The following is a 25901-nucleotide window of genomic DNA, read 5'->3' on the forward strand; positions in this document are numbered from 1 at the left end:
ATTAGCTCAGTGGCACACTCCAGGTGTTGCTGTTATACCTTGAAGTGAGCACATGCGCAGTAGATTTTTGTGAAATCATGAGTGAATGAATGGCTCTCTGGCACTGAAACTAGGTTGAGACTGTTTCTCGGCACATCACCATTCAGAGGATGGTTCCCGCAAGCCAGGTCCCGAGGTATTGGGCGGTCTCCACTGTGTTAACGTGAATGGGAGGAGATGAGCTTGAATCAGGGGTCCACGTGGCAGACTGGAGGCAGGAGTGGAAAGTCAGTCACAGGCCCCAGTTGGGGACAAGGCTGAGGGGGTGAGGGGGCGTCTGTGGAGGTGGGGCGGCCGACAGAGGGAGGGTGTGGCTTTAGATCAGGGCCACTGATCCAGCAAGTCCACTCATGGGCATAGACCCAGACCAAAGGTAATTCAAAATGAAACATGCACTCCTGTGTTCAGTGAAGCACTGTTTACAACAGCCAAGACACAGGAACAACCTACATTCACTGACAGATGAATGGATAGAGAAGATGTGGTGCGTGTATACAATGGAGCAGCAGTCATTTAAAAGAGTGAAATAATGCCATTTGAGGAACATGGATGGATCTAGAGATTATCACACTAAGTGAAGCACATTGGAAAAAGACAAATACCATATGACATCACTTAGAGGTAGACTCTAACACATGACACCAACGAACATCACTGTGAAAGAGAAACAGATGCCCAGAACAGACGTATGGCTGCCAAGGAGGGTTAGGGTGGGGAAGGGGAGGACGGGGAGTTTGGGGTTAACAGGTGCAAACTGTTGTATATAGGGGGTATAAACAACAAAGTCCTACTGTATAGCCCACATGGAACTATATTCAATATCCTGTGATAAACTATAATGGGAAGGAATATGAAAGACAATATATATGTGTATAATTGAGTCACTTTACAGCAAAAATTAACACAATGTTGCAAATCAACTATATTTTAATAAAACAAAAAAAAATAGATTAGGGTCGTTGATGACTGACTGTTTATATCTTTCATGTGTAGTTTGGCCTGCTCTCCTGAGGACTTCAGTTGTTAGTCTTGTATCTCGTCACTGATATCCTGAACATGCTTGATAACTGGACTGTATTCACAGTGTCACTTGATTTAAGACACAGCCCTTCTACACTTGACTCAGTGGGAGCTGCCTTCCCTGGCCTCTGGATGAACACTGCTATGGGCCATTGACATGCTCTCTTTTTCTTACGTAATGAAAGTAGGGGCTCCTCCTTGTAATGTGCAGAGTCCCATCAGATATAAGAGAGAGTCTGGACACTGGAGTGTGAGTTTCAGGTTGGTGTCGCCTTGCTAAAGTTGCACAAATGTAAAAAAAAAAAAATGTTGCACAAATGTAGCCTTTTGGGCTACATCCTATAAGGATGAAAATAGTTGTATAATATGGGATCTATTTTTTTAAAAACTAACATTTCCCATCACATATCTTTATAATTAGGGCATTAATGTTCAATAACATTCAGATGCATGGCAAGTATGAAATTATAATGGTAGAATCAGAACTTCCCTGGTGGTCAAGGGGTTAAGATACTGTGCTCCCACTGCAGGGGCATGAGCTCAGTTTCTCCTTGGGGAACTAAGATCCTGCATGCCAGAGGGCACAACCAAAAAAATTAGAAAAAAAATACAGTAGTCAGTAACCTACATTTTAGCTAGTGTTGATGTCTGTGGAAGTTTTAAAACAATGCTGTAAATCCTTTGACACTTCCATCATCAAGAGGTAGGGGTTATGGCCCTTTCCCAGGAGGGTAGGGTTGTGACTGTGTCCACCATCCACCAAGGGAGTCTGGCTTAGTGGAGCCAGGTGACCTCTGAGGCTAGGTTTTGAAAGGCCACACAGCTTCTATCGTGGTCACTGGAAGGAATGGTCACTCTTGGAGCCTAGAGTTTCCTTGTAGGACTTCCAACTACACCTAGGCCACCGTGGGGAAGCCTCATTTAGGTGGTCTGGTCTGCAGCCCTGGACTTTAGAGTCCTCGCAGTTTAAGTACCAGCTATGTGAGGATCAAGGACTGACCAACTTCTGTAAAGGGCCAGACCACATGGCTTTGTGGCCTCTGATCTCTGTCACAGCTGTCTGACTCTGCTGTGACAGCACGGGAGCAGCCATGAACAACACACGCCACGTGGCTGTGTTCCAGTAATCCTGATCTGCAAACACAGGCAAAAGGCCCACCAGCGACAGTCTGCTGATCCCTGTTTCAGATGCTTCTAGTCCACAGTCATTGAACCCAATATTTCAGCAGAGATGGAAAAGGTAAGACAACTCATCTTCTTTGTGCCCTGTCTAAATCTCTGACCCACAGAATCTGTGAATCTAACACAGCAGCTGTTGTTTACCCATACTGTGTCTGCGGTGGTATATCACACAGGAATAGATAACTAGACAGTTTTATACTAGGAAAGCCTACTCATCAACAGTGTATTAAAAAGCAGAGTCATCACTCGGCCAACAAAGGTCCGTATAGTCAGAGGTATGGTTTTTCCAGGAGTCATGTATAAATGTGAGAGTTGGACCATAAAGAAGGCTGAGCGCCAAAGAATTGATGCTTTCAAATTGTGGTGCTGGAGAAGACTCTTGAGAGTCCCTTGGACTGTAAGGAGATGAAACCTGTCAATCCTAAAGGAAATCAACCCTGAATATTCACTGGAATGATGGATGCTGAAGCTGAAGCTCTAATAGCTTGACCACCTGATGTGAAGAGCCAACTCATTGGAAAAGACCCTGATGCTAAGAAAGACTGAAGGCAGGAGAAGAGGGTGGCAGAGGATGAGATGGTTGGATGGCATCACCAACTCAATGGACATAAGTTTGAGCAAACTCCGTGAGATAGTGAAGGACAGGGAAGTCTGGCATGCTGCAGTCCATGGGGTTGCAAAGAGTCGGACATGGCTTAGCGACTGAACAACAACAAAAGCCTCATCAAGAATGTGAGGCATTGCAAAGACTTGAAGGAGGAGAATTAACAAAGAGGGTGTGAGTCCAGCGGAAGAGCATTCCAAGCAGAGGAGACAGTTGGTGCAAAACCCTGGGATGGAAGAGAGTCTGGCGTATATGAGCAGCAGCAAGGACACCACAGGAGAACAGGGCTCTGCTGAGATGCCCTGGCGACCCTGCACATCTCCACGTAGGTGTGCAGGTGAGGCTTGACTCCAGTTCTACACAGGTCTTGGGAAACTGTGCCATGACTCCTCCTGGGGCAGGCGGAGGTGAGGCTGGTGGGCAGCCGTTGGAGGCATTTTCTTATCCCTATCTCACAGCACGCCTGTTTCTCTTCCTTCTCCAGACTTTCAGCTGGGCACGTGAGTTGGTTTCCACCCCTCCTCCCCATGCCCCCCTCCCCCCGCCCAACCACACAGCAGCAGTCACCTCTGAAAATCAAAGAGCTGCTCGGCTGTACTTTAGAGTTGGCTGCTCATCAGGGGAGCTACCCACTGCTCATGTCCGCCCCTCTGGCTGGGTGTCATCCAGTGGGACTGGGGCTGCCAGTAGCTGACATCATGCTGACTTTGCTGTCAGTTAAGTAACAATGGATCTAAATCCCTTTGGACTGGTTGCCTCCTTACAGCCAAATCTAGCCCACTTGACCAGCCAGACTGGGGTCAGGAACTCTGGACCAGAAAGCAGCATAAATGGAAGTGGAGGAAGGAGATGAGGTCAGAGAGGAGAGGGGACCAGGCATGTATTCCCCTGTAGGCCACAAGGCAGGACTCCGGCTTTCTTGAAGAGAGGAAGCGGGAATCACTGTCCAGTTTTGAGCAGAGGAATGGCATTATTGATTCATGTTGTCAAAGGATCACATTAAAATACATTAATTCTAAAGATGTTGCCTTAAAGATAGTAATGTGTGTGGATGCGTGCTGAGTCGCTTCAGTCCTGTCCAACGATTTGTGACCCTATGCGACCCCGTGGACTGTAACCCGCCAGGCTCCTCTGTCCATGGGATTCTCCAGGCAAGAACACTGGGGTGGGTTGCTATGCCCTCCTCCAGGGGATCTTCCCCACCCAGGGATCGAACTCATGTCTCTTACCTCTCCTGCATTGGCACTGTCAGTATGTGTGCATATCTACATATAAAAAAGTCACCCTTTCAGTTATGAGTACAAGTGGCTGACATTTCTTTCACGGTTAACTTTCTCTGCGACTGCCCTCTTGGCCCCGCCACGCTTTAATCGCTGGGGGGGCCGCCTCTTCCCACTTCCTAGGTGTTCATCTCCCTCCACGAGCATCACCTCTTTTGGACTTCACAAGGGGGCACAGCAAAGAGTTCTTCCCGGGAGGCGGTGAGCTCCTAGATGCCAGGACTGTCTCACAGCTTCGGCCCGGGAAGGCGCTCGGCCGGGAGCGGATGGATGTTGCGCTCGGCAGGGAGCGCCGCCAAGGTGGCCTCGGCCTCTGGGAGCGTTGCTGCCTGGGTTTTGTGTCCCGCGATTGCGGCACTGCCTCCGCCTCCAAGCCGCAGGCACCTTAAGCCTGCTGGCAGCCTCGGGCACCCTACGCTCCTCCCCAACTTACTCTCTGTCCCTCCCACCTGCACTTGCCGGACGTCTGGATCCCCGAGAGGCCGGGGGCCCTTTCTCCTGCGCAGACCTCCAGCCACCGCCCCCGCCCCCCCCCCCCTTTACGGTCCTCACCTTCCTCTCCTCGCTTTCAGCCCCCGCACCCCCGCCCAGGTCATCCCAGGCTCAACCCCACCCCGCGGCCCGCCCCTCTCCGCCCCTTGCGTCCAGCCCAGTCCCCTTCCACCCTCTCCGCCGCCCGCCTCTCCCGGCCGCCGTCCCGCCCCCTCGTCTCCCAGACTGGCTGGGTGGGCTCAGACTCGGCCCCCGGCCCGTCCCCCTCCCTCTCTCGCCGCCTTCGACCGCGGCTCCGCTCTGCGCCTTCGGAGCGGGCTGCCCGGGTCTCCGGGACTGGGCTGTTTTAGCGCGCGCTAGGCCGGCGACGCGGCAGGTTCCGGACGTCCATCTGTCCGTCGGTCCAAAGAGACTTTTCAGATCCGCGGTCTCGGGATGGGGCGGACAGTGCTGCTGCTCCTGCCGTGGCTCTTCCTCCCGGAGCTCTGGACGCGAGGTGAGTGCAGGAGGTCGGGGGTTCGCGCCCGGGAGCTCCGGGGAGGGAGCGCGCCGATCGGGGCGTACCCAGCTGCTGGCAAGCTTGCAGACCCCTCCCCGCGCCCCAGAGGTGCCAGGTGCCGAGGTGCAGGGCTCCCGCGTACCCACCGTCCTGGCATCCAGGCTGGGTAGTGGGCGCGCGTCCCGGCGGAGCCGGGGAGGGGTGGGCGCCGAGGGCTTACAGTGACCGCGGAGAGGGAAGCCGAGCTCGGCCGGTTGCGCTGCAAGTCCTAAAGTTTTCGGCGGAGGGAAATGCGCCAAAAACTTTTCACTGGAAGTGGTTGTGTGGTTGCACCCCAGTTGCTGGCGGGAGTTCTGGGAGCCGCAGGCAGACACCATCTCCACCCCGGGGGACGGGAGACCCGCCGGCTGCGGGAGTTGAGGTCGCAGTCCGGGTGCAGCGATGCCCCGAGTCCAAAGCGCGGTCGGGAGGGACTCGTCGGGCTGCTCCCCCGGGCCTTCAGGGGCTACATTAGCAGCGACGCCCAGTGAGTGGAACGGGTTAGAAGTTTAACCTCTGAAGTATTTCTTAAGGAAGCTGGAAGAAACTTAACCAGGCTTTATGCTGAATAAACACACATCAAGCATTTTCCCTTAGCTTAAAGGTTTAGCTTTTATAAAAACCTATTGTGGTCAAAGGTGTTTTTGAAGAGTACCTGGAAACTTCAGTTACACTTAAGCAGTTTACTTCAGAATTTTTCCTGAGAGAATTTCACTGGAAAGCTCAGTTGCTCAAATCAGAAATTCTTAAGCAGCTGCACCCTCTTGTTACACATTAAATTACACGTGCAATTTATAATTTGAGGCAATGTAGCAAGCCCCACCCCCCCAAACCCTCAGAAATTCCTCAGCACTTCTGCTAGATCTGTTTTTGATAATCTGTTATATTTTGCTACCAGGGAAGTCTGGCCATAAATAGTCTTGGATGTAGTGAATGTGGTGAAGATTATGGGAAAAGTACCAGAAGCAGTAGTTTTGGGGAAGATTTTTTAAAATGGAGTGTTTTTCTTTTTCTACTTTTTTTTAAGCATTAATAATAATAATAAACCTTCTGTAGCTGATAATCACTTTAAGCAGATAATCACAAAAGTCTGTTACCATCCACCCAGCTGGAAGAATGAAAAGTTTCTCCAATTTTTCTTCTCCTACCTTTTGTTTTCTATCTTGAATGTACCTGTGAGATGTCTGACAGTGTTTCATTTTGTGAACAGTTCAAAGAATGGGATTCTCACTAGCTGAACCAGAGCAGACCTGGTGGTTCAGATGGTGAAGAATGTGCCCACAGTGTGGGAGAGCCGGGTTCCATCCCTGGGTCAGGAAGATCCCCTGGAGAAGGGAATGGCTATCTACTCCTGAATTCTTGCCTGAAGAGTTTCCATGGACAGAGGACCATGGCGGGCTGCAGTCCATGTGGCTGCAAAGAGTCGGACATGACTGAGCAACTAACACTTTCTCACACTCAAGGGTGCTGAAAATGGAAATTGGATTCCTTGTCTAGTTTTAAGATTTTCATATTGCATGTTGTGGTTCTAAGTGGTTTACTCAGCAGACAGCAGAGCCAGGAGAGACAGGGTATGAATGTGTGCATAGACTCTACACTGTAGGGGAATGGGTAATTACAATTTACACATCACTTTGACCCTGAAATCTTCCCTACCCCTTACCCCCACCCCATACACACAAACACCCTCTCACAAAGATAAACACACAGAACTGAAACTGCTGAACCAGGGGCATTTCTGGACTCTGGTTCTTTCTGTTCCGTCTCTGATGGGGGTGCCAGTGAGCAACAAATCAGCAAAGGGTAGCTCTAGAGGCCCAGGAGAAGCTGGAGGATGAAAATACAGAAGTGCCTCTTGCTGTGATTTATGGTGGTACTGATGAGCCTATTTGCAGGGCAGCAAAGGAGACAGAGACACAGAGGACAGACTTACGGCCCAGGGCTGGGGGGAGGACCGAGAGGATGAGATGGATGGAGAGAGTAGCATGGAAGCATATACACTACCGCATGTGAAGCAGACAGCCAGTGGGAATTTGCCGTTTGACTCAGGGAACTCAGACTGGGGCTCTGTGACAACCTAGAGGGGTGGGGTGGGGTGGGAGGCAGGGAGGTTCAAGGGGGGGGCGGGATATGTATAGCTATGGCTAATTCCTGTTGATGTATGGCAGAAATCAAACCAATATTGTAAAGCAATTATCCTTCAATTTAAAATAAACTTTAAAAAAATGCAGAAGTGGATAAAAATGAAGGCACTGCAAGGACCTAACCAGTGACGAGACTGTGCATTCGCCTTAACACAACCCTTAGAACTAATTGGGCTTTTTTTCTTTTAATCTCACATTTTTTCCCCCATTATTTATTTGGCTTCATCAAGTCTTAGTTGCAGCATTCGGGATCTTTATTGCCTCACGCAGGATCTTTCGCTGCAGCATATGGACTCTTTAGTTGGGGTCCAGGCCTCGTTGCAGGGAGGCTTGTGGGATCTTAGTTAACCGACCAGGGATCGAACCCAAGTCCCCTGCATTGCAAGGTGGATACCACTGGACCAGCAGGGAAGTCCTTAATTGGGCTTTAAAACTCTTCAGTATTACGGTTTCTCTCCCAAACTGAAGCTGTCACCATATTACAATATACTGTAAACATTATCCCAGAAAGAACTTTAAGCTGTCTAGTTGCTCATGGGCTTTGTATCAATGGACTCAAATGCTTTGGGGGAGGAAGCAGGGCACATTTCAAAAATAAGTAACTTTTCAAAAGTTATTCTGATCTACTTCCTTTGAGTGATGATTCTGTGTGTGTATGTGTGTATGCTCAGTTGCTCAGCTGTGTCTGACTCTTTGCAACCCCATGAGCTGAAGTTCGTCAGGCTCCTCTGTCCATGGAATTTTCCAGGCAAGAATACTGGAGTGGGTTGCCATTTCCTTCTCCAGGGGATCTTTGACACAGGGATCGAACCTGAGTCTCTTACTCTGGCAGGCAGATTCTTTACTACTGAGCTACTAGGGAAGCCAATGTGATGAATAGAACACTATTATTTTTCAAAATGATAACTATTGTTTCAATCTTATTTTTGAAAATAACTTCCAAGTAATCCTAGGAGCAGGGTCAGTGGGTTGCCAGTCAGAGTTGGTTATAAACAGTGCCAGTGAATTGATAACACCCCACCATGTAGAGAGGCTGAGCCTTGCTTTATACGGGTTCCCCCACCTGGAAATGAACGCATGCCAACCCGCCACTTTCTGAGTAGTGGCCAGAATGAGACCTTGAAGCTGAATTGGACTGGGTTGTCCCCTTGTCGGACATCCTCCGGTGGCCTCCCTTTCGGTACCAAGGTTGGCAAGGACTGGGGTCCTACCTCTCCTCTTTGACTCATTTTCAGTTTCAGTTCTTGCTGCTCCAGCCACAATGGTCTTTTTGGCTCTTTTGCTGTGGAAGTTCCCTCTGGCTGGAATCTTTTCCCGAAGATTTCTGCACGCTAGCTCAGTTGCTCTCCTGAAGAGGCCTTCCCTCACTGCCACCTCTGCTATACTTACGCACACACTCTATTAAACCACTCTACCGCTGTCTGATGGGTTCCTCTGTTTTCCAAGCAGGGTGCTCAGTATCTGCTGTTGCTTAGTCGCTAAGTCGTGTCCTACTCTTGTTGACCCCATGGACTGTAGCCCGCCAGACTCGTCTGTCCATGGGATTTCCTGGCGAGAATACTGAAGTGGATTGCCATTTCCTTCTCCAGGGGATCTCCATGACCCAGGGATCGAACCCTCATCTCCTGTATGGGCAGGTGGATTTTTTAACTACTGAGCCACCAGGGAAGCCTGCTCAGTATCTGCAAAGATCAAGGCCTCTGTGGGTGTCGCTGTGTCTTCCTCCAGCTTCTTTCTCCCTTCTGGCTTTTCCAGAAACAATTGCCGCAGCTCCCATGCCCTTGTGCTTAGGGCTTGGTTGCTAGAAAACAATTTTTCATTTCACTGTTATGCCAAAATGATTTCATTACTAGAAAGGTTACAGTAGATTTGTGGACTGTATTAAGGCCAATAGAGCAAAATTAGCACTTTTTATAGTCTCTTGACTTAAGATAAAATTAAAAGCCAATTTTTCATGTTAAAGATACTGTTTAACAGCTCCTTGCCCAGAGTAGATTGCCTAATTCCCAGGTCACCGTGGCCCCGCGTGTCTTGACTTTGGCATGTTGTTACTAGTTTAATCTTAACCCAAAACACAGGGCTCAGAGTGGGGGGTGGGGGTGGCGGAAATGCATCTCAGCAGGGAGTTAATTATTATAAAAACGTGAAAAAAAAGCGGGTTATTATTAATCCTGTGTGCTTCAAGGGATTGGAATGGAAATATTAACAGGGGCTGAGTGACCAAATGGGCTGGGCTTCCTGTCCTGCCTGGCTGGCCTCTGGGGAGCCCTGGTGCAGTGACTAACTCTCAGGACCTCAGTTCCCTCACGGGTCTAGTGGAATTCTTCGTTGTTCGTGGAACCACTGGGAGGATAAAGGAGCCAATGTCATGTGGTAAAAGCTCTCAAACTATTAGCCATTGTTACCCATGCTCCCTCCCTTCTGAACTCAAATTTTGTGGTAATTGTTTTTCTTAAACAAAAGGTACTAGGGGAAAAGTTTCTCCTTTTCTCACTGAAATGTGTCCTAAGTTGCAACTTGAAACAGGAGGGCAGATCTGTGGGCCAGCCCCACCTCCACTGGTCATAGCGCTTTGGTGGAGGGCTGTGGGGGGTCCATTCTGGAGCGCAGAATTCCTTGCTCTGTAGGACTGTTTCCTGGTAGTTCTTCGAACAGAACCCACACTTGTTACCTCAGACAAGGCAGGACCTGTCCTGACTGCTCCCCTTCCTGTCCCACCATGACCCTCACTCCTTGAATTCAGGCTTAACTTGGTCCGGGAATAGCTTCCCGCCATGTGCCTCTCAGGAAGGTATAAAAATGAAGTCCAGTTCCTGCTCGGCCTTTCCCACACCACTCTATCTGAAGTGGGTGTGGTTTTGTTTTGGTTACTTTTTTTTTTTGGTTGTTTGAGTGTAAACATCCAGATAATTCCTTTCCTTTTTTCCAGATAAAACTAGGTTTGCCAAATGCAGGCTTCCGGTTGCAGTGGCTACAAAATGAAGCTTTGTTTTTAGGCGGTGCTCTTGGCCTGTGTCTGAGTGGGCGCATGCAGGTGGTCTCGTAGCAGATGGACCAGGCAACGAGCCCCAAGTGTACTTCTGGTTTCCAGATGCATCCTGCCTAGTGGCAGGTGTGAGCAAGCCCTCCACGTACCCCAGGAAAAGCCCAGACTCCTCTGCCTCCCATGCTCTGGGCATTTGCTAACCCCTGACCCAGAGGGAACTTGTTCTCTATCTTGTTCCTGGTTCCAGCCCTGCTGCCTCCAGCTAAAATGCTGAAAATGCCACCCGACAGGAAGATCCTGTGGCCCATTTTAGAGAGCAAGAATACTCAGGGTACCTACCAGCCAGCACTTTCTCCCTCCTAGGCCTTAATTTTCTTTGAAGTGAGGCTGTTGAACTGTATGGAAGATTTTTTTTTTTTTTAGATTTTTTTTTTTTAATACGGACCATTAAAAAAAATAGTTGTATTTATTTATTTATGACTGTGCTGGGTCTTCCTTCATTGCTGCTCGGGCTTTTTCTCTAATTGCCGTGTGAGTGCGCATGCTAAATCGCTTCAGTCCTGTCCGACTCTGCACCAGCCAGACTCCTCTGTCTACGGAATTCTCCAGGCAAGAATACTGGAGTGGGTTGCCAAGCCCGCCTCCAGGGGATCCCTCCGACCAAGGGGTCGAACTCTCGTCTTTTACATCTCCTACATTGACAGGCAGCAAGTGGGGGCGACTCTCTAGTTTCGGTGCGCGGGCTTCTCATTGCAGTGGCTTCTCGTTGCAGAGCGTGAGCTCTAGGGTGCATGGGCTTCAGCAGTTATGGCTCCTGGGCTCTAGAGCACAGGCTAAATAGTTCTGGTGCACGGCTTTAGTAGCTCCTCTGCATGTGGGATCCTCCCAGATCAGGGATGGAACCCGTGTCACTTGCATTGGCAGACGGATTGCTTACCCCTGAGCCACCAGGGAAGCCCGGGATATGGACGATTTTTAAAGTCTTACATTCTGTTTTCTGTTGTGGCCTTTTGGCCAAGAGGCATGTGGGATCTTAGTTCCCTCACCAGGGACCAAACCCGCACCCCCTGCGTTGGAAGATGAAGTCTTAACCCCTGGATGATCAGGGAAGTTCCATGGAAGATTCTTAACCACAGCGAAGGCCCAGGTCTTCCCTGGGTTCATGAGGCCTGGAAGCTTGGCCCCACCAGCTGCTGGGCCAAGCTGCACTCGCGGTCGCCATTCCCACTCTGTCTGAGCCTCTGTCAGCCAGCAGGGTCCGGCGGGCACGGCCTGGCTGCCATGTCAGATCACCTCCTTAGGCCCCAGTGTTTCAAAGCGAAGTGAGGGTGTTATTGCTGTTGTCATTTAGTTGCTAAGTTGTGTCCAGCGCTACTTGTGACCCCATGGACCATAGCCCACCAGGGTCCCCTGTCCATGGGATTTTCTAGGCGAGAATGCTGGAGTGCGTTGCTGTTTCCTTGTCCAAGGGATCTTCCCCACCCAAGAATCGAATCCGAGTCAAGGAAGAATAGTTATGTCTTAAAGAGTTTGTTGAAAATTCAGCACTCCATTCTAAAACATTTTATTTCATCCTTTTGTCCCCACTCCAGTATTCTTGGGCTTCCTTTGTGGCTCAGCTGGTAAAGAATCTGCCTGTAATGTGGGAGACCTGGATTTGATCCTTGGAATGGGAAGATCCCCTGAAGGGAAAGGCTACCCACTCCAGTATTCTGGCCTGGAAAATTCCATAGACTGTATAGTCCATGGGGTCACAAAGAGTCGGACACGACTGAGCGACTTTCACTACACTCACTTGTCCATTTCATCCACCGTTAGTTCATCTTTCACTTAATGGTAAAATGGATTTTCCAGGAGTCTTGGGGGATGGCAGGGGTACGGGAAGGAGCAGGGCAGAGGGGAGAGGGAGAAAAAGAGAGAGGAGACATGTTGACTTTATGTTTGGACTGAGATCATAGATACACGAGAAGTTTTACACCGAAAGCTAAGCAAGCATGTTGGAGTGACTTAGGCTTAGAGAAAAACCATTGCATTTCATAATCACAACGCATAGGTGTTTGTGGCAGCAGATTTTATGCTTGTGTGTTTCTCCCTGTCATCAGACATTAATGGGGTCTTCTGGATTTTTCCCAGTCAGGCCCTTCATAGGTGTTGTCTAGCTTCTGGGGAGTCAAGCAAGGCCCCGGCAATATCTGATCATCACTGGTTAGAGCTTTGCCCCAGCTCACTCTGGGATGGGGCCCATCCGCAGAATTTAGGTCTCAGGCTGGAACTTGAGGATCAGGCAAATGCTGTCTGACAGGTCCCTTTTCCTTATAACCTGCTTTTGGGTTCAGGGATTGGAGGTGGGGGGCTGACGGCTCCAGTTATGTCAGCATTCAGAGCCAGTGGACGTCTTAGAATTTGCTTAGCTCTGGTCCTTCCTCTCCTTGGACATACAAAGGAAAGCCTTGTTTATTTTGGAGAAGGGATTGTTTTGCTATTGTAAGCCACAGGGCTTTCAAAGCTGCTCATAAAAGACCGACCTCACTATCGTTGTCGAAAATGATCTTTTCTACAAGTAAGAACAAGCTGTCTTCATGGAGAATATTAGAGCATAAACTCAAACTTGCTGAAAGTACTTTTCTGTCCCCGGTGCTGCGTAGTGAATGCGCAGTGAGGTGATGAATATTCATGGCCTCCCAAGGGTGGCCTGTTTTCCACTCGGCACAGTTCAGGGCAGGCTGCCTCCACACAGGAAGTGAAAGCACCCTTTGAGGCTCTTTTTTCTTTTTTTTTTAAATTCGGGCACATGATTTGAAGATTTGTTGATGAAAACAAGGTTCTTTGAAAGTTTGAGGACAAAGGAAAAAGGAAGCTCTTAGACTTTAGCAGGAAATCTACAGCATTAGGTTAAAAAAAAACCCACTTGGAGAGTCTGAACATGTAAGCCCTCAGCCCAGTTGCAACGTGCAGGGATAGTCATGTTGCAGAAACTGCATGTCTCCGCTGATCACATAGGGGGCAGATAGGTGATTCTGGGATCTCTTCTGGGCAGGAAACGGATTGCATCTGAGAGATGTGGGCTGGAACAGTTTCTCTCCTTGGGAGTCAGACATAGGGCCTGCATGAGTATGGTCCCCCAAGCCACCGACCCCAGCCCTGTGCCTGACTCTGGCTATCAGTGTCTGCAGCCTAGAAATGGGGCCTGAGGCAGTGTAGGGTGTCCCTTAAAAATGAGGCATGGGACTTCCCTGGCAGTCCAGTGGTTAAGACTCGATGCTTCCAATGTGAGGGGCACCGGTTTGATCCCTGGTCAGGAAACTAAAGATCCTGCATGCCTTGAGGCATGGCCAAAACCTAACTAGCTAAATAACCTAATAATACAGTCTTCACAATTCCCTGGTGCTCCGGTGGTTAGGACTCAGCACTTTCACTGCCATGGGCCTCGGTCAAAAAATAAATGAAGTCTGGGGAAAAAAAAGAGTCCTGCCTGTGTGGCTTCTTTTCTCTGGGCAGCTGCCATTCCCTGCGGCCCTTGCTGGCTGTGTCCCCATGATCTACCCTCCTCTCCCCACCCCCACCTCCAGTTCTATCTGGGGCAGTAGAAGAGTCTGGAAACACAGAGGTGTATTTCTGAGGATCCTGGACGTGCTCAAAATCCTTCAAGCTAGGCTTCAGCAGTACTTAAATTAAGAACTTCCAGATGTACAAGCTGGGTTTAGAAAAGGCAGAGGAACCAGAGATCAAATTGCCAACATTCATTGGGTCATAGAGAAAGCAAAGGAATTCCAGAAAAACATCTGTTTCTGTTTCATTAATTACTTGAAAGCCTTTGATTTCGTGGATCACATAAAGCTGTAACATTCTTAAAGAGGTGGGATTACCAGATCACCTTACCTGCCTGCTGAGAAACCTCTATGCAGATCAAGAAGCGAGAGTTAGAACCTGACATGGAAAGAACTACGTCAAGGCTGTATGTTGTCACCCTGCTTATGTAACTTGTATGCAGAGTACATCATTCGAAATGCCGGGCTGAATGACACACAAGCTGGAATCAAGATTTCCGGAAGAAAGATCAACAACCTCAGATATGCATATGACACCACTCTAATGGCAGAAAGCGAAGAGGAACTAAAGAGCCTCTTGATGAGGGTAAAAGAGGAGAGTGAAAAAGCTGGCTTAAAACTCAACATTCAAAAAACGAAGATCATGGCATCTGATCCCATCACTAAATGGCAAATGGAAGGGGAAAAAGTGGAAGGAGTGACATATTTTCTCTTGGGCTTTGAAATCAATGTAGATGGTGACTGCAGCCATGAAATTAGGAGATTCTTGCTTCTTGGAAAGAAAGCTATGACAAATCGAGACAGCGTATTAAAAAGCAAAGACATCACTTTTACTGAAAAAGATCCATATAGTCAAAGGTATGGTCTTTCCAGTAACCATGTATGGATGTGAGAGTTGAACCATAAAGAAGGCTGAGCACTGAAGAATTGATGCTTTCAAATTGTTGGCCTGAAGAAGACTCTTGAGAGTCCTTGGACAGCAAGCAGATTAAACTGGTCAATCCTAAAGGAAATCAACCCTGAAGATTCAAAGGAAGGACTGATGCTGAAGCAGAAGCTCCAATACTTTGGCCTCCTGATGCAAACAGCAGACTCATTGGAAAAGATCCTGATGCTGGGAAAGAGTGAAAGCAAAAGAAGAGGATGGCAGAGGCTGAGATGATTGTTGGATGGCCTCACCAGTTCAATGGATATGAACTTGGGCCAACTCCAGAAGATAGTGAGGGACAGGGAGCCTGGTGGTGCTACAGTCCATGGGGTCACAAAGAGTCGAACACGACTTAAAGATGGAACAACAACAGTGTGTGGAATTGATGTTAATTCTTCTTTAAGCATTTGGTGTAATTCTCCAGTGAAATTCTTTGGGCCTGGAAATTTGTTTTGTGGGTGTTCTTTAAATTATAAATTCAATTTCCTTACCTGGTGCTATTCAAATTATCTGTTTCATATTGAGCGAGTTGTGGTTCAGTTCAGTTCAGTTGCTCAGTCGTGTCTGACTCTTTGCAACCCCAGGGACTGCAGCACACCAGGCCTCCATGTCCATCACCAACTCCCAGAGTTTACTCAAACTCATGTCCATTGAGTCAGTGATGCCATCCAACCATCTCATCCTATGTTGGCCCCTTCTCCTCCTGCCCTCAATCTTTCCCAGCATCAGAGTCTTTGCAATTGAGTCAGTTCCTCGCATCAGGTGGCCAAAGTATTGGAGTTTCAGCTTCAGCATCAGTCCTTCCAATGAATATTCAGGACTGATTTCCTTTAGGATGGACTGGTTGGATCTCCTTGCAGTCCAAGGGACTTGTGAGTTGTGGTAGTTTGTGTTTTTTGAGGAATTGGTCCATTTCCTCTATGTTGTTGAATTTGTATGTAGAGTTGTTCATAGTGTTTAGTTATCATTATTATGATTTTTACGGTTTTTTGACAGGAAAGTAGGATTTATTGGTGGGTATGAGTAAGGAGGGGACAGTGCCAAGGCTCTCCTGAGTGCAGAGCCTACCATTTGTCCAGGGGCCATGATTACGATGTATTTAACCACACAGCTATCTGGGATGAGCTGCTTTTCTGTCACTGTGTCTTCAAATTCATCTATATTAAACTTGGTAAATCCCCACATCTTAGAGATGTGGATCTTCTGACAGCCTGGGAACTTTTCTGTCACTGTGTCTTCAAATTCATCTATATTAAACTTGGTAAATCCCCACATCTTAGAGATGTGGATCTTCTGGCAGCCTGGGAACTTGAGGGCCTGGGAACTGGCCCTCCCTGTGAAGGGCCACAGTCACATGTTCTTTTTTCTGCAACTTGTGGGTGGACATTATGACTTGGCCAACGTGGACTCTGGCCACTGTGCCCTGGGGCTTTCTAGAGGCCCTGCATATACTTGTCTGGAGCCTAGATTGGGGACAGCATACTAGACATGAATGTCCACTGGAAAAGGCTGTCTGCAGGGTCTGTTAGAGCAACCCATACAGGCAGCAGGCTGCAAAAACTATGGAGGAGGCTGCTGTTTGCAGCTATTGCACTCTAGACTCCCCCGGGAAAGGCGCACAGTGGGCTTCAGTTCAGTTCAGTTCAGTCACTCAGTCGTGTCCGACTCTTTGCGACCTCATGAATCGCAGCATGACAGGCCTCCCTGTCCATCACCAACTCCCGGAGTTTACTCAAACTCATGCCCATTGAGTTGGTGATGCCATCCGACCATCTCATCCTCTGTCGTCCCCTCCTCCTTCTGCCCTCAATCTTTCCCAGCATCAGGGTCTTTTCCAATGAATCAGCTCTTCAAATGAGGTGGCCAAAGTATTGGAGTTTCAGCCTCAGCATCAGTCCTTCCAATGAACACCCAGGACTGATCTCCTTTAGGATGGACTGGTTGGATCTCTTTGCAGTCCAAGGGACTCTCAAGAGTCTCCTCCAACACCATAGCTCAAAAGCATCAATTTTTTGGCGCTCAGCTTTCTTCACAGTCCAACTCTCACATCCATACATGACTACAGGAAAAACCATAGCCTTGACTAGACAGACCTTTGTTAGCAAAGTAATGTCTCTGCTTTTTAATATGCTATCTAGGTTGATCATAACTTTCCTTCCAAGAAGTAAGCGTCTTTTAATTTCATGGCTGTAATCACCATCTGCAGTGATTTTGGAGCCCCAAAAATTAAAGTCTGACACTGTTTCCACTGTCTCCCCATCTATTTCCCATGAAGTGATGGGACCAGATGCCATGATCTTAGTTTTCTGAATGATGAGCTTTAAGCCAACTTTTTCACTCTCCTCTTTCACTTTCATCAAGAGGCTTTTTAGTTCTTCTTCACTTTCTGCCATAAGGGTGGTGTCATCTGCATATCGGAGGTTACTGATATTTCTCCTGGCAATCTTGATTCCAGCCTGTGCTTCTTCCAGCCCAGCGTTTCTCATGATGTACTCTGCATATAAGTTAAATAAGCAGGGTGACGATATACAGCCTTGATGTACTCCTTTTCCTATTTGGAACCAGTCTGTTGTTCCATGTCCAGTTCTAACTGTTGCTTCCTGACCTGCATACAGGTTTCTCAAGAGGCAGGTCAGGTGGTCTGGTATTCCCATCTCTTTCAGCATTTTCCACAGTTTATTGTGATCCACACAGTTGAAGGTTTTGGCGTAGTCAATAAAGCAGAAATAGATGTTTTTCTGGAACTCACTCGCTTTTTCGATGATCCAGCAGATGTTGGCAATTTGATCTCTGGTTCCTCTGCCTTTTCGAAAACCAGCTTGAACATCTGGAAGTTCACGGTTCACATATTGCTGAAGCCTGGCTTGGAGAATTTTGGCTTGGAGAATTTTGAGCATTACTTTACTAGCGTGTGAGATGAGTGCAATTGTGCGGTAGTTTGAGCATTCTTTGGCATTGCCTTTCTTAGGGATTGGAATGAAAACTGACCTTTTCCAGTCCTGTGGCCACTGCTGAGTTTTCCAAATTTGCTGGTATATTGAGTGCAGCACTTTCACAGCATCGTCTTTCAGGATTTGAAATAGCACAACTGGAATTCCATCACATCCACAGTGGGCTTAGTTGGTAGCAAACATAGTATTTCATTATTATACTTTTGATGTCTTCAGAGTCTGTAGTTATATTCCCTGTTTCATTCCTGATATTAGTAATTTGTGTCTTTTTTTCTTTTGTCAGTCTTGCTAGAGACTTATCAATTTTATTGATTTTTTTTCAGACAACTAGCTCTTTGTTTCATTGATTTACCCTATAGCTTTTCTTTTTTCAATTTATTTCCTATATTTATTTTCTTCCTTCTTTTTGTTTTGGGTTTGCCTTGCTCTTCTTTTTCTATGTTATGAGCACAGACTACTAAATAAAATTTCCGCTCAAAACTGTGTCAAATATGTCCCACATATTTTGATATATTGTAATTTCATTTTCACTCTGTTCAAGGTATTTTAAAAAAAATTTCCCTTGAGACTCTCCCTTTGCTCCATAGATTATTTAGCACTTAGTTTGCAAGTATTTGGAAATTTTCTAGTTACCTTCTGTTATTAATTTATATTTATTTCCATTGTAATCAGGGAATAAAAACTGTACCACTTTGGTTCTTTTAAATTTGTTGAGATTTGCTTTATGGCTCATGAAGTAGCTTATCTTAGTTTATATCCCATCATCATTTGAAAAGGATGTGTATTCTGCTGCTGTTGGGTGGAATGTTCTATAAATGTAGTCTAGATTCTTTTCATTGGCAGTCTTATCAAGTTCTTCCATATCTTTGCTTATTTTGTGCCCAGTTCTTTTTTCCATTGTTGAAAGAGAGATGTTGAAGTCTTTCCTATCATTGTTGATTTCTCTATGTCTCCTTTCAGATCTTTTTGGTTTTGCTTCACATATTTTGCAACTCGTTGCTTTGGTTCATACTTGTTTAAGACTGCTATGTCTTCTTGGTAGATGGACTTTTATCGTTACATAATATGTCTTACTGGTAATTTTCCTTGTTTTGAAATCTACTTTATCTGATGTTAATGTAGTCATCCTGCTTTTCTTTTCATTGTGGTTGTATGATTTTTTTTTTCTATCTTTTGTATTCAACTTGCCTGTATCATTTTATTTGGAGTGAATTTTTTTATGAATGGCAGATAGTTGGTTCATGTTTCTTTAATCTACTCTGCCAATCTTTGTATTTTAATAGAAGTATTTAGATCATTTATGTTTAATGTAATTAGTGGTCTATTAGGTGTTGATGTTTTACCAGTTCAAGTAAATTACACAATCCCTACTTCCTTTTAAGTCCCTTTCAGTTCAGTTCAGTCGCTCAGTCGTGTCCGACTCTTTGCGACCCCATGAACTACAGCACGCCGGGCCTCCCTGTCCATCACCAACTCCTGGAGTTCACCCAAACCCATGTCCATTGAGTTGGTGATGCCATCCAACCATCTCATCCTTTGTCGTCCCCTTCTCCTCCTGCCCTCAATCTTTCCCAGCATCAGGGTCTTTTCCAATGAGTCAGCTCTTCGCATGAGGTGGCCAAAGTATTGGAGTTTCAGCCTCAGCATCAGTCCTTCCAATGAACACCCAGGACTGATCTCTTTAGGATGGACTATTTGGATCTCCTTGCAGTCCAAGGGACTCTCAAGAGTCTTCTCCAACACCATAGCTCAAAAGCATCAATTCTTCAGTGCTCAGTTTTCTTTATAGTCTAACTCTCACATCCATACATGATCACTGGAAAAACCATAGCCTTGTCTAGATGGACCTTTGTTGGCAGAGTAATGTCTCTGCTTTTCAATATGCTGTCTAGGTTGGTCATAACTTTCCTTCCAGGGAGTAAGCATCTTTTAATTTCATGGCTGCAATCACCATCTGCAGTGGTTTTGGAGCCCAGAAAAATAAAGTCAGCCACTGTTTCCACTGTTTCCCCATCTATTTGCCATGAAGTGATGGGACTGGATGCCATGATCTTAGTTTTCTGAATGTTAAGCTTTTTTTTTTTTTTTGAATGTTGAGTTTTAAGCCAACTTTTTCACTCTTCTCTTTCACTTTCATCAAGAGGCTCTTTAGTTCTTCGCTTTCTGCCAGAAGGGTGGTGTCATCTGCATATCTGAGGTTATTGATTAAGTCCCTTTAGCTCCCCCATTTAAGCATAATTATCTTAAATATTTCTTCATCATATATAAAATCACATCAGACAGTGTTGCAGACAGTGTTGCTGGTTCTTCAACCGTCAGACATAGTTTGGAAAAATTAAAGAGTAGAAATTCTATTGTATTGATCAATATTTTTGTTTTCTATGTTTTTTTCCTTCCTCCTAATGATTTAGGCTTTATTTTTTTTTTTTTATTGTTTCCTTTCTGTTTGGAGAATTTCGTTTAGCTATTCTTTCAGAGTAGGTCTGCTGATGACAAATTCTCTTAGTTTTCCTTAGTATGAAAATATTTTGGTTTTCCTTTCATTCCAGAAGAATTCTGAGTTGACATTCCTTCTCTCTTATCACTTAGGAAAACGTGCCACTTCCTTCTAGAAATTCACTGTCATTTGAATTGGTTTCCCCTGTAAGTAAGGTATCGTCTCTCTTAGTGCTTTAAAAATGCTTTTTTTTTGTCTTTAGAATTCAGAAGTTTGACTATAATGTATCTTGGTGTGGATATTTTTTGAGTTTATCTTATTTTGGTTTCATTCATATGTGTATTTTGTAGGTTTATATCTTTTTTCATATTTGGGAAGTTATCAGCCATTATTTCTCCAAGTGCTTTTTCAGCCTTGCCCTCTTTGTCTTTTCCTTCCAGAACTCTGATGATACAAATGTTAGCTCTTCAGTAATAGTCCTACAGGCTGCAGAGACTCTGCTCATTTTTTATGTTGTTCAGATTGGATAATTTCCTATTGCTCTATCTTCTGGTTCACTTATTCTTTCCTCTGACCCTTCATTCTGCTGTTGAGTCCATCCACTGAGTTTTCTATTTTGATTATTGTATCTTTTAGTTCAAAAATTCCCATTTGTTTCTCTTCTCACTCTTCTATTTCTTTACTGAGACTTTATATAAAGTATTTGCTAAAAGGCTTCCTGTTTTATTCATGAATTTCATATTCATTGAAGTATTTTTTAAATATCTCTTTAACTGCACCAGGCCTTAGTTGTGGCATGCAGGATCTTCAATCTTTGTTGTGGCATGTGGGTTGTTTATTTGTGACATGTGGGATCTTTCAGTTACCGTATGAGAACTCCTAGTTGTGGCATATGGGATCTAGTTCCCCAACTAGGGATTGAACTCAGGCACATCACATTGGAAGTCGGAGTCTTAGCCACAGGACCACCAGGGAAGTCCCTCATCGAAATATTTTTATGATTCCTTCTTTAAAAGCTTTTCCCAATAACTCCATGTTATCTTGGTTTTTGTATTTCATTCAGTTTGAGATAGAATTTTTTTTTTTTATTGAAACCTAGACATTGAGAGTATTATGTGACTGACTCTTATTTGCCTTTTGTTTCATGTAGTTTCCTTTGAACTGCTGTGGGGGTAGAATTCTACATTCCCCAGTGGGTAGCCTTTCCCTTCTCCAGGGGATCTCTCCAACCCAGGGTCGAACCCAGGTCTCCCACATTGCAGGAGGATTCTTTACCAGCTGAGTTATGAGGAAAGCCCTGAGTTCCCCACTCAACCTCCATTGACATCTAAGGGTGGGATGTTTTTGCCAGTCAGAGGTAGGGTGGCAGCTCTGGCTGGGGAAAGGGTAGGAGTGTCTGGTTACTTTACGACAGTTCCCACCTGATCGCCACTGACCCTAGAGGAGTAGTGAAATCTCTGACTCCCTACTGGGTCTCCTCTCACACCACCCTGCTGGGGACAAGGAGAGATGCCTTATTCATGCCATGTGGAAATAAAAGTCTAGGCATCCCATATGGGCTTTACTAACACCAGCCAGTGGGGGGACAATGCCACCTCTCTTCTTGGCCTTCTCTGGTACCACCCAGTGGAGCATTTGTGGCACCTCTTTATAGCCTGGTCAGGGTTCAAGTCTGGGTTGCCCACTTGACCTTTGCTGGCATGGGTGGGGATGGGGCCATGGCTTTTTCTGGATTGTTTGCCTGGAGAAGAGCAGTTTGCTGTTTAAAAGCCTTCTGTCTTGCCTTGCCCGGCTGCCCTTTCCTAGTCCTTTGATTGGAGGTAACAGGCTTTTATTGTTGTCTTTTGTCTTTGCCTGTTAGCATTTCCAAATCTGGGATACCCCGAACAAGAGGAGACTCGGGGAATTCATCACCATGTTGTTCTTAGGTCCCCAGGACCCCAGTCAGACTACCGTCTCTCCACTCTTCAGAGTTTTTAAAAAAGTTCCTTTTATATGTAATACCCTGTGTTTTCAGGTATACTTGGTGCAAGAAGTAGGGAAAGACCCATTTACTCTGCCTTGGGAGGGAATTCTTTGCCCTCTTGTCACTTGGGAAAGTTATGGACAAACAGTGCTGTCTAAGGTATTTGGTCCTTAGAGATGGTGACCTTTTTTTTAATGATTCATTTATTCATTTAATCGTTGGTTGTGCTGGGTCTTCGTTGCTACACTTGGGCTTTCTCTAGTTGTGGCGAGCAGGGGCCACTCTTCATTGTGGTGGCTTCTCCGCTTGTGGAGCACGGCCTGTAGGCACACGGGCTTCAGCAGGTGCAGCTCCTGGGCGCCTTAGTTGCCATGCAGCACGTGGGATCTTCCCAGATCAGGGATCAAACCCATGTCCCCTTCATTGGCAGGCGGATTCTTAACCTCTGGGCCACCAGGGAAGTCTGAGATGGTCACATTTTAAAAGGAAATGTTTCTTCCTGAAAAGAATGGCTAAAATGAATAGGATTTCAAGTATTAGTGGGCTGGAGGATGTGTATTGCAGGTGGCAAGACAGAAGAGTTAACCTTGGGGACAGAGCATCTCTCCTGGGTCTTGTGAAAGCCACAGCTGGCCCTTGCAGAGAGCCAGCCCCAGACACGGGGCCAAGCTTCACAACCCTTGCCAGAAAGTGTCCCCTCAGACACTTGGTGTGCTGCCAAAGGGGAAAGAGAAGGAAAACCACCCTTGGTTGGGTAAACATATATTCCTGCTTCCCTGCCAGAGGCTGAACAAGCCAAGTCAGCGTCATCGGTTCTATGTGTCCGCCTGTGGAAGTCCAGGCACGACTCTCTGTGCCTTGGAAACAAAGCAGATCAGATGTTTCAGGTGACCGCTCACCTCCTCAGTGGTCTCTGGCTGCCGAGAGAAGCAGGCATTACACACCTTCCTTCACAGCCCAGGAGAGTGAGTCCCAGAAGGACACGTGACTGGGGAAGGGAATTTCTGGTGGTCCAGTGGTTAAGACTCTGGACTTCCAATGTGAGGGATGCAGGTTCAATCTCAGGACAAAGAACTATTAATAAGGTCCCACATGCCTCTGAGGTGTGGCCAGAACAAGAAAGGACAAGTGATTGGCACAGGGTCATCTCTCTTCTGAGTGGCTGAGCCAGAACTGAACTCTGGTACCATAGGCCTGTTCATCCCAGGCTCCCAAGCCACAATGCATTTAAAACATCAGGGTTCCCAGGCAGGAGCCCCCACCCCCCACCCCACCCCCCCAGATGGTTTGGGCCACCAGATGGATCCATTCCCTAATACCCTAGCAATTAGGTCTGACCCCAATTCCTCTAGAATCACTAGAGGAGATTTTTTAAAATCTCAATACCTAAGCTGTACTGCTGGCCAATAAATTCAACCTCTGGGTGAAACACAGGCATCAGAATTTTAAAAGCTTCCCTGGAGATCCGGACATTCTGCTGGTTTTGAGAGCAAGGTGGGGAGTTAGGAGATGATGTGAAGATTCGCAGTCTGAATCTGGAGGTCTGTTTTCTGGGTGCATTAGTGCTCAACTATCAGAAAGGACTGGACTTCCCAGGTGGCTCAGTGGTAAAGAATTCACCTACCAATGCAGGAGACACAGGTTCAATCCCTGGGTTGTGCAGATCCCCTGGAGAAGGAGATGGCAACCCACTCCAGCATTCTTGCTTGGAGAATCCCATGGATGGAGGAGCCTAGCGGGCTACAGTCCATGGGGCAGCAAAGAGTCGGACACGACTGAGCGACTGAGCACGCAAGCAACAGAAAGGACTAGGGGGTCACAGTCTGCTGGGAAAGGTGCCTTTGCAAAGCACTTCTATTGAGAAAAAGTCAAATGCTCAAATCAGAAAATGGGTGCAGGCAGAAGGGGTGATGGGGGGCCATAAAGCCCTTCAGGGTTCTTGCAGCTTCTGCGGCTGAAGTGTGTGCACAAGGTTCTTCTTGGAAGGAGAGCTGTGAGCAGTCCTGAAGAGAGATCTTAGTTCCCAGTCCAGGAATTAAACCTGGGTAACCTGGAAAACCAAGAGCCCTCGCCCCTACACCACCAGGGGCTAGAAGGAAAGTGGCCTGGGTTCTTGACCCTGTTTGAAAGCAAGAATGTTTCAAGGAGGCAAAAACTGCAAAACAGACACAAAGTTTATTATTAGAGACACAGTACAATGTATGGGAGAGAATGACTGTGAGGGAAACTGGGTCTTGTTCTGTCAGTCTTTCCCATCAGGAAGCTTCCATAAGCCTCTTATCCTTCTCTGTCAGAGGGCAGATAGAATAAAAACCACAGTCACAGAAAACAAATCAAACTGATCGCATGGACCACAGCCTTGTCTAACTCAATGAAACTATGAGCAGTGCTGTGTAGGGCCACCCAAGATGGACGGGTCATGGTGAAGAGTTCTGACAAAATGTGGTCCACTGGAGAAGGGAATGGAAAACCACTTCAGTATTCTTGCCTTGAGAATGAAAAGGCAAAAAGATATGACACTGAAAGATGAACTCCCCAGTTTGGTAGGTGCCCAATATGCACCTGGAGAAGAGTGGACAAATAACTCCAGAAAGAATGAAGAGATGGAACCAAAGTGAAAGCAACACCCAGTTGTGGATGTGACTGGTGATGGAAGTAAAGTACAATGCTGTAAAGATCAGTATTGCATAGGAACCTGGAATGTTAGGCCCATGAATCAAGGCAAATTGGAAGTGGTCAAACAGGAAATGGCAAGAGTGAACATCAACATTCTAGGAATCAATGAAATAAAATGGACTGGAATGGGTGAATTTAACTCAGATGACCATTATATCTGCTATTGTGAGCAAGAATCCCTTAGAAGAAATGGAGTAGCCATCATGGTCAACAAAAGAGTCCGAAATGCAGTACTTGGGAGCAATCTCAAAAACGACAGAATGATCTCTGTTCGTTTCCAAGGTAAACCATTCAACATCACAGTAATCCAAGTAATGCCCTGACCAGTAACGCTGAAGAAGCTGAAGTTAAACAGTTCTATGAACACCTATCAGACCTTCTAGAACTAACACCCCAAAAAGATGTCCTTTTCACCGTAGGGGACTGGCATGCAAAAGTAGAAAGTCAAGAGATACCTGGAGTAACAGGCAAATTTGGCCTTGGAGTACAGAATGAAGCAGGGCAAAGGCTAATAGAGTTTTGCCAAGAGAACGCACTGGTCATAGCAAACACCGTCTTCCAACAACACAAGAGAAAACTCTACACATGGACATCACCAGATGGTCAACACCAAAATCAGGTTGACTGTATTCTTTGCAGCCAAAGATGGAGAAGCTCTATACAGTCAGCAAAAACAAGACCAGGAGCTGACTGTGGCTCAGATCATGAACTCCTTATTGTCAGAAACAGACTTAAATTGAAGAAAGGAGGGAAAACCACTAGACCATTCAGGTATGACCTAAATCAAATCCCTTTATGATTATACAGTGAAAGTGCGAAATAGATTCAAGGGATTAGATCTGATACACAGAGTGCCTGAAGAACTATGGATGGAGGTTCGTGACATTGTACAGGAGGCTGTGATCAAGACCATCCCCAAGAAAAAGAAATGCAAAAGGCAAAATGGTTGTCTGAGGAGGCTTTACAAATAACTGAGAAAAGAAGAGAAGTGAAAGGCAAAGGATGAAAGCAAAGATATACACATTTGAATGCAGAGTTCCAAAGAATAGCAAGGAATAAGAAATAACAAAGAATAAGAAAACCTTCCTCAGTGATCAATGCAAAGAAATA

General features: G+C 46.4%; 1 protein-coding gene and 1 non-coding gene across 2 annotated transcripts in view; one reads left to right on the forward strand and one right to left on the reverse strand.

Moving 5' to 3' along the window:
• The first annotated feature begins 4793 nt into the window (after positions 1–4793).
• Positions 4794–25901, forward strand: part of MERTK (MER proto-oncogene, tyrosine kinase) — a 115892-nt gene continuing 94784 nt past the window's right edge. Inside the window, exon 1 of the mRNA XM_043918785.1 lies at positions 4794–5113. Coding sequence (XP_043774720.1) covers positions 5053–5113 — 61 coding nt within the window. The 5' untranslated portion in view covers positions 4794–5052. The remainder of the gene's footprint in view (positions 5114–25901) is intronic.
• LOC122704154 lies at positions 16269–16403 on the reverse strand. Its single transcript, XR_006343772.1, has one exon. It is a non-coding gene; the product is annotated as a small nucleolar RNA SNORA70 (small nucleolar RNA).

This window comes from Cervus elaphus, chromosome 11, assembly GCF_910594005.1.
Source record: "Cervus elaphus chromosome 11, mCerEla1.1, whole genome shotgun sequence".
In the NCBI taxonomy this organism is placed as follows: Eukaryota; Metazoa; Chordata; class Mammalia; order Artiodactyla; family Cervidae; genus Cervus; species Cervus elaphus.